Here is an 8,741-nt window from a genome sequence, read left to right on the forward strand (position 1 = left end):
ATGTCAGGAATATAATTCACTGCTTGAATCTCTATTGAATAATGTAACCCCTTTGTTATGAGTAGCACCAGAAAAAAACCCTACTATTAAACAAACATATACGAAATCCCTATGAAAGTTTTTTTTTTTTTTTCCTCCTCAGATTACACCTATTAGTCCATACTGAGTCAATATCAGATGAGTTCCAAGACATCATTTCTCTCTGGTTTTTCCCCCACCCTCCTCTCTTCCCATTCTTGCTCTCCGCTCAGCGTCCAATGGCTTCTGGCTGTCATTTGGTTTGGTTTTATTAATTGGGGAGAAAAAGATAGGAGGGCCTGCTGGTTCCTTCTATCTTGGTCATAGCAATAAGGAGTAAGGAAAACAGCCCCTCATTGTCCAACCTCAGTGAAATATTAGCAAGATCATTTTCTTGCTAATAGTGGCATGTTTTGAATCTCACAGATGATCTATGTTGTGCTCTTATGCTAGCTGAATCTTCTGCATCTTACAAAATATCACTTGTGGGAATAACGAACCAGGAGAGTGGTGACTTACCACAGTAATTTGGTGGGTGTATCAGGCATCTGAACCAGAGCAGGTCCATCTTGAGTAGGGGCTGGGTAAAATAAGGCTGAGACCTACTAGGCTGCATTCCCAGATGATTAGGGCATTCTAAGTCACAGGATGAGACAGGACGTTGGCACAAGGTACAGGTCATAAAGACCTTGCTGATAAAAGAGTTTGCAGTAAAGAAGTCAGCCAAAACCAACCCAAACCAAGATGGCCACGAGAGTGAACTCTAGTTGTCCTCGCAGCTACCTTCCTACCAGTGCCAGTAACACTTTACAAAAATGCCATGGCAGCATCATGAAGTTACCCTATATGGTCTACAAAGGGGAGGCATGAATAACCCACCCCTTGTTTAGCAGACAATCAAGAAATAACCATAAAAATGGGCAACCAGCAGCCCTCAGGGCTGCTCTGCCAATGAGTTGCCATTCTTTTATTTTTTTTTTTCTCTCAATAAACTTGCTTTCACTTATGGAGTTGCCCTGAATTTCTTTCTTGCATGAGATCCAAGAACTCTCTCTTGGGGTCTGGACTGGGACCCTTTTCCTGTAACAGATGTACTATAAATATTTTAATGTTGAGTGCTAACTATGCTAGCCACTATGCAGGTATAGTGAACATTCATCTCCTCGAAACCTTGAAATTTTTCTTTTATTTATGTTATATCCATTGGTTTTTTTTGGTGGGGTTGTTTTGTTTTGAGACAAGATCTTGCTCTGTCCCCCAGGCTGGAGTGCAGTGGTACAATCTCAGCTCACTGCAACCTCCCCTCCCAAGTTCAAGGTATTCTTATGCCTCAGCCACTAGAGTAGCTGAGATTACAAGCATGCACCACCATGCCCAGCTAACTCTTATATTTTTAGTATTTTTAGTAGAGACAGAGTTTTGCTGTGTTGGCCAGGCTGGTCTCGAACTCTTAGCCTCTTGTGATAGCCTGCCTTGGCCTCCCCAAATGCTGGGATTACAGGCATGAGCCAGGCCAATTGCTTTTAAAGATGAGAAAAGCAGAGATCAAAGAGGTTACTTGGTAAATGCCACAGGTAAGGAAATAACAGCAAGCCCAGGTCTGAATCCAAAGCCCATACTCTCAAGTGCGTGTGTTTTAGGCCAGGCAAGGTGGCTCATGCCTGTAATCTTAACACTTTGGGAGGCCAAGTCTGGAGGATCACTTGAGGCCATGAATTCAAAACCAGGCTGGGCAGCATAAGGAGATCCTATCTCTACTAAATAAAAATAACTGGCCTAGCAAGGCACGAAGTGACTTGGAGGTTGAGGCAGAAGGATCACGAGCTCAGGAACGCAGGGTTGCAGTGAGCTATGATCGCCACACCCCAACCTAGGCGGCAGAGTGAGACCTAGTCTCAAAAAAAAAAAAGTGTTGTAATATAAGAGACAGCATTCTCTGTCATTGGATTATATACGATAATCCCTGGCCAGTGTGTTTTTAAAGCATACTGTTGATCACCAACGTGACTAATGGATTTACATCTTCACATCAGCCGGACGCAGTGCTCACGCCTGTAATTCCAACACTCTGGGAGGCTGAGGCGGGTGGATCACTTCAGGTCAGGAGTTTGAGACCAGCCTGGCCAACATGGTGACACCCTGTCTCTACTAAAAATACAAATATTAGCTGGTCACACTGGCGCATACCTGTAATTCCAGCTACTTGGAAGGCTGAGGCATGAGAATCGTTTGAACCCGGGAGGTGGAGGTTGCAGAGTGCCAATATCGCACCACTGCACTCCAGCCTGGGCGACAGAGCGAGACTCCATCTCGAATGAATGAATGAATGAATCTTCACGTCATTTCTGCTAAAAAAAAAAAAAAAAAAAAGTAATGTATTTGTGGCGTCTAGAGTTTTATTGTGATACCTAAGTCTAGGGAATGTGGTAAAACCTCAGCAGCAGACATAAAGCCTGCAATTCATGGCTGTAGCTAGACCCTTCGCACCTGTCCTGCATCTAGAAATTATTTCCGTGACGGTAAGGAGAACAACTGGTGGAGAATGTGGACAGTGAATCCAAAGCAGAGGTTTTGCCCACTAACAAGCAGCTTCTAGCAGGGGATGAAAGCCAGCCGAGTTCCAACCCTGGTGCCCTCTCCACGCAGGCCCACTACCGTGTTGATTTCGGAAAAAAGCTTCTCAGGAGACTAAAGGATTTGGGGGCAGCTGACGCCACTGGAGGAAAATGAATTCACCTGGGGAACAGGGGAAGGGCTTAAGATTGCCGCTCCAGGCACAGCTGCCGGAAATCCTGGCCTTTTTTTCTAACTTCGCGGACAGCGGGCCAGCTCACGCCAGCTGGCAAAGCGGCAGGGCATTTCCTCCTAGCGGGCGGAAGGGCAGCGCTTTCGCCCAACCAAGAAGTCCCGCTACCGAGGCTTCTCAACCTGCTTCCGGTTTTCTCCCCGCCTATTCCGTTTCCGGCCGCTCCCACTCCTCTTTTCGTCGGCATTGGTGTTCCGCAAGCTGGCAAAAAAGGGAAAGTGGCCCAGATGCTAAGTTCTATGGCCGCCGCAGGATCTGTGAAGGCGGCGTTGCAGGTGACCGAGGTGCTGGAAGCCATCGTGAGCTGCTGTGTGGGGCCCGAGGGGCGGCAAGTTTTGTGTACGAAGCCCACTGGCGAGGTGCTGCTCAGCCGGAATGGAGGCCGCCTGCTGGAGGCGCTGCACTTAGAGCATCCCATAGCCAGGTATCCGCGTCCCGTACGCTAGCCCGTAGCTGGGCACCCCAGGCAGCCTCTGTGGTCCTCTTGTCCCATCCTGAGGCTATTCTTAGAGTACTTGGAAAGACTGACCTAGGGTGAAGCCGCTGTATGCTCGGAATTAGAACCCTGGCCAAGGGAACACTCCTGTACTCCAAATCTTAACCAATTCCCAAAAACACTTTTTCCCTCTCCACCCAACTGTGGAATCTTGGGATAAAGCAGAGGTTTTTTTCAAGAAAAGAAAATAAGAATGTATCAAATGAACAATATTCTAATTTTGTGCTTATAGCTGTGAAAACATGGTTTTAACTTAATTTAGATGTGGGAAGCCAGCCTTCTGAAAATGAGTTGCTTTATTTCTTTTTTGTGCAGGATGATAGTGGACTGTGTTTCCAGTCATCTCAAAAAAACAGGAGATGGTGCAAAAACATTTATTATCTATCTTTGCCGTTTGCTTAGAGGACTTCATGCGTTCACAGAGAGAGAAAAGGATTCTTTGATGTGTGAAAACATTCAAATGTACGGAAGGCATTGGAAAAATTGTTGTCAGTGGAAATTTATTTCCCAGGCTCTCCTAACTTTTCAGACACAAGTATTAGATGGTATTATGGACCAGTACCTAAGCAGACACTTTTTGTCTATCTTTTCATCTGCTAAAGAGAGGACATTGTGTAGGAGCTCTTTAGAGTTGCTCTTAGAAGCATACTTTTGTGGAAGAGTGGGAAGAAATAATCACAAATTTATTTCACAGTTAATGTGTGACTACTTTTTCAAGTGTATGACTTGTAAAAGTGGGATTGATGTATTTGAGTTAGTGGATGACTGTTTTGTAGAGTTGAATGTTGGTGTCACTGGCCTTCCTGTTTCAGATTCCAGGATCATAGCTGGGCTTGTGCTTCAGAAAGATTTTTCTATGTACTGCCCAGCAGATGGTGACATACGAATGGTGATAGTAACAGAAACCATTCAGCCTCTTTTTTCCACTTCTGGATCAGAGTTTATTCTAAATTCAGAAGCACAGTTTCAGACATCTCAATTTTGGATTATAGAAAAGACAAAAGCAATAATGAAGCATCTACATAGTCAGAATGTAAAATTGCTCCTGTCTAGTGTGAGACAACCAGATTTCGTTATTTATTATGCAGGAGTGAATGGTATATCAGTGGTTGAGTGTTTATCATCAGAAGAAATTTCTCTTATCCAGAGGATCGTTGGTCTTTCCCCATTTGTACTACCACACGCCTTTTCACAGTGTGAAATTTCTAACACTGCTTTGGTGAAATTTTGTAAACCTCTTATCCTTAGATCAAGAAGGTATGTTCATCTTGGCTTGATTAGCACATGTACATTTATACCACACTGTATAGTTCTTTGTGGACCAGTTCAGGGTCTCATTGAACAACATGAGGATGCTTTGCATGGAGCATTTAAAATGCTTCAGCAATTATTTAAAGACCTTGATCTAAATTATGTGACACAAGCCAATGACCAAAATGACACTGCAAGTCTTTTTATTTGTAAGAACAGTGGAGAAAGTTATCGGGTACCAGATGCTGGTAACGGCTCAATACAAAAGCCTTATCCGGACACAGTTGTAGAGAACAAAGATGAATTGGAAAAAACTCAAACATATTTAAAAGCATATTCAAATTTGGCAATTTCAGATGTAGAATTAGAAACATGTATTCCATATTCAACCCCCAAACTGACACCAGCAGATACATTCCAAACAGATGAAACGCTGAGATGTTTGTCTTTGGAAGAAAACAGCCTAATTGGTGATTATGAAGCATTACTCAAGAGCAGTTCCACTGCTTATTCAACAAGAGGAAACAGTGGAATAGAAATTTGTTATGAAAATTTACAGGTCACAAATATTACTGGAAAGGGAGGCTTGTTACCAATGAGCTACAAGTTACAGAATATGGGTACTTCCCAGAGTTACCTTTCCTCATCTGTGCCAGCTGGTTGTGTTTTGCCAGTAGGTGGTAATTTTGAGATCTTGTTACATTACTATCTTCTCAACTATGCCAAAAAATGCCATCAATCAGAAGAAACCATGGTTAGTATGATAATAGCTAATGCACTTTTAGGCATTCCCAAAGTCCTTTATAAATCTAAAACAGGAAAGGACAGCTTTCCACATATGTATGTAAGAGCTCTCCATGCACTGCAAACCAATCAACCCATAGTAAGCAGTCAGGCAGGTTTGGAATCAGTAACTGGTAAATGCCAGCTGCTAACTTCAGTTCTTCAGTGTTTGACACAAATATTAACCATTGACTTGGTAATCACTGTTAAGAGACACCCTCAGAAAATTCACAGTCAAGATTCTGAAGATGAACTATAACATTGGAAGCTTTTAATTAACCAAACTTTTCATCTTAAACCAAGTAAAGCAGGCATGTGACCACTGATTCTGAAGTCAGTCCAGTCTACTTAGGAAAATGCCATACCTTTAAAAGTCTTTAGAAGAAGCACACTAAGGTCACCAGACGAGATGCAAATATTACATTACTTTGTGGGACAAAACTAGAGGGGAAGCCAAGATTTGGCTAAGTGTGTCAGTTTTTTCCCTGTTTTATGCTTCTGTGTCTCAGCTCTATGTTAGCCTATGTGTTTAGAGGAGGGTGTTGCTTTATTCCTCCTTTTTATTCTTGTGTATCTTTTTCACTGTAGCCCTCCTTCATCTTTATATGTTTGGTTCATAGAATCATTTAATCTCTGATTTGGATGGGCTTAGTCTAATTGTTTATAATATTGAATATATTATTTGCTTTATTTAATTTTCCCTACTCATACTTTATAAAGCAGTGAGTAAAAGACTCAAAATGTTTTTTTCAAAAAGCATAAAATTAATTTTTACTTTTATGTGGTCATTGGTTTGTTGCCATTTCATTTGGAAAACCTTGGATAGATTTTCACCTTCCATATACCTTTGGATATATGTTAGTTAAAATATAACTGTGTATTGTGAACTCTTTCATTTCTTTAGTAAAAGGTTAATACTAGAAAGGATATACAATTAATACTTTCATTTTCTCCTGACCCAAGAGCTTGTAAGGATATTTTATGTATTTACTGTTTTTTCTTATATTTGGTGAATAGCCAGTAACAAATAATTTGACAGTTTATATTTCTAATGTTTATTTCTAATTTATTTCATTTACAAATGTTCATATTTTATTTTAAAAGCTTATCAATGTAATACTATGCATTTTGCCATGGACAAGAACAGTGTCTTCTACATTTATTAGACTAATAAATGTGTTGACTAATGTGTTTAAAAACTGTAATATCACAATTTTTATATTAAACATAATTCTGGCTTTTTAAACATTTATGCTATATGATACATTGTTTCTGTGAATATGGAGAGAATAAATTAGCTCTATTACCAAATTCATGGATGAATTTAAAATTGCTGCATAATATTTTTAATTCTTTTTTTTAAATTGTTTTTCAGGTTATTTGGTCACTCTGCTTTTTGTGTGGTTGTTTTAAACACTCCTTCATTACTGTAAGCATTTAATGACTTCCAGACATGCCCAGTGCTTTGCACATGGTAAGCATTTAATAGGTATAAGTAGTCACTAGTCCCACAGCCCTTTTGTGAGGCTGGACTGGGTCTTTGTACGTTTGGCACTTGTTCTAATATCTTACACACAATAGATGCCTGTTAAGGGCCTATTTGTTGAATGAATTAGTCATTTGGTCCTCATAGATGAGATTATAATTTCTATAAACGTTCATGGGCAAAGGATCTATTTTGAGGAGGAGCAGAAAGCGTAGAACAGATCTACAGAAAGTAATTCTTTTTCTTTTCCTTAAAAGAAATCTCTCAAAAATAGTGATAACACTTTCATGGATTTATCCTTATTTACAGAATAACAGTAGGGAGTTTACATTCCTGAGCTAGATAGGAAAGCTTTTTTAAAAATGTAATTACATTGTATTTATACCCTCCACCACAAAGGATGTTAAGTGACCTGCAATAAGAACAGACCATCTCCACCCAAGAAAAGGAACAGACAAAATTACAGTAAAATCTGAATAAAAATTAAAGAATCAAGACCAAGGAAAATGTAGAGACAAGTTAAAATCAAGATCGTGTTTCTATTTTGTACTGCTGCATAATGAATAATCCTAAAACTTAATTTTTTTGAATCATTATGTTATTTACTTGTGGTTCTGGGGTTGACTGGGCTTAACTGGACAACTTCCACTGTATTCTATTGTGGGAGCAGTCATAAGTATCACCTGAGGTTCAAGGGAGACATATACAGGCCCCACCACTCAATGGGAACAATGTCAATGTCACATCATAAGAGCATGTGGGATGGGATATATTGAGGCAGCTATCTTTGGAAAATACAATCTGTTACACCATGGGAGGGAAAAGACAAATACGCATTAACTTCTCAGCTGCGTTTCTTTTTATTATTAAGTTACATTTCGATCCACCTCCCACAAATACATTTTCTCCAATAACCTTTATAGACCTTCTTAATTTTTTCTCATTGGGCCAGCATAAGCATTTTTATTTTCAAAGCAATAGACACTAAATAGTTAAACTTCAACATGTTTAAACTGATTCAGCCCGGGATGCTATTTAATCATGTTATACAGAAAGTGCCATGTTACCCATATTTCAGACTAAAAGGGAAGGGGAAGAATGCAATTTGAGCCTGAACTTTTATCAGAAATTGCCCATCCCCTCCCAAAGAAGTAGAATATGTTTCCCATCATCACAGCTTAGCAGAGAAAACAGAAACTACAGTTCACAAACCATGTATATGTATGTATATGTAGTTATTAGTTGCAACTTTGTAATAGCAAAAAATTGCTAACAGCCTAAAGGCTAGATGGATTCACAAAGTGAGAGAAGCAATGATTTGGAGGGTGGAGGTTGGTGGGGAGATTTCTCAGTGTCATTTTGATTTTTGAACCAATTGAATATTACCTATACAAAAATGAAATATAAATTTTAAATAGATCAAGGGCAAGCACATAGAGAATACTTTCCAAATAATAATAAAGTAGTAAGGACCCTGATCTAAGGAAATGCAAGATCATGTGGAAGGAAAACTATGCTAGAGACACCATGGCACATAAGTAGAACTTTGACAATAAAAGGTATACTCCTATAAAAAGGAATATTCTCTTAGCTATACCGGGCTCAGGATTGTCTCACCAGTTGTGGAAATATGAGAACATTTTCACTTGGCAGGCTGCAAGTAGGTGTGAGCTATGGAAGAGTGCCAGCAAGCAGTGTAGCATTTATTCTCTTGGGGAATTTCCACAGTGCAGGGTCTGGCTCTCCCTTATGCAGACTCACCGTCAGATTTTTGTCAGCACACTGATTATGGTTTTGTTTCAGGGGCTAACTGAAACTAAGCTTGTGAATGTGATAAATTTATTTACAGTGAGAACTCTCCCAGGAGTCAGAATATTCCAAGTCCATATGGCTAATTTTTC

At 40.0% G+C, this 8,741-nt stretch overlaps 1 protein-coding gene across 1 annotated transcript; it reads left to right on the top strand.

Annotated features, from left to right (window-relative positions):
* Positions 1-2,940: 2,940 nt before the first annotated feature.
* Positions 2,941-6,678, top strand: BBS10 (Bardet-Biedl syndrome 10). Its single transcript, XM_017530624.2, has 2 exons — positions 2,941-3,248; positions 3,636-6,678. Exons 1-2 carry the CDS (start codon positions 3,052-3,054, stop codon positions 5,611-5,613), a joined length of 2,175 nt encoding a protein of 724 aa, XP_017386113.1. The 5' UTR covers positions 2,941-3,051; the 3' UTR covers positions 5,614-6,678.
* The last annotated feature ends 2,063 nt before the right edge of the window (positions 6,679-8,741 follow it).

This window comes from Cebus imitator, unplaced genomic scaffold, assembly GCF_001604975.1.
Source record: "Cebus imitator isolate Cc_AM_T3 unplaced genomic scaffold, Cebus_imitator-1.0 Scaffold67, whole genome shotgun sequence".
In the NCBI taxonomy this organism is placed as follows: domain Eukaryota; kingdom Metazoa; phylum Chordata; class Mammalia; order Primates; family Cebidae; genus Cebus; species Cebus imitator.

What these genes read in the sequence shown, in the direction of transcription:
- BBS10 (XM_017530624.2), top strand. Translation starts at nt 3,052, where the DNA reads ATGCTAAGTTCTATGGCCGCCGCAGGATCTGTGAAGGCGGCGTTGCAG. An exon ending in TTAGAGCATCCCATAGCCAG is followed by an intron (nt 3,249 to 3,635) that starts GTATCCGCGTCC and finishes TTTTTTGTGCAG; the next exon opens with GATGATAGTGGACTGTGTTT.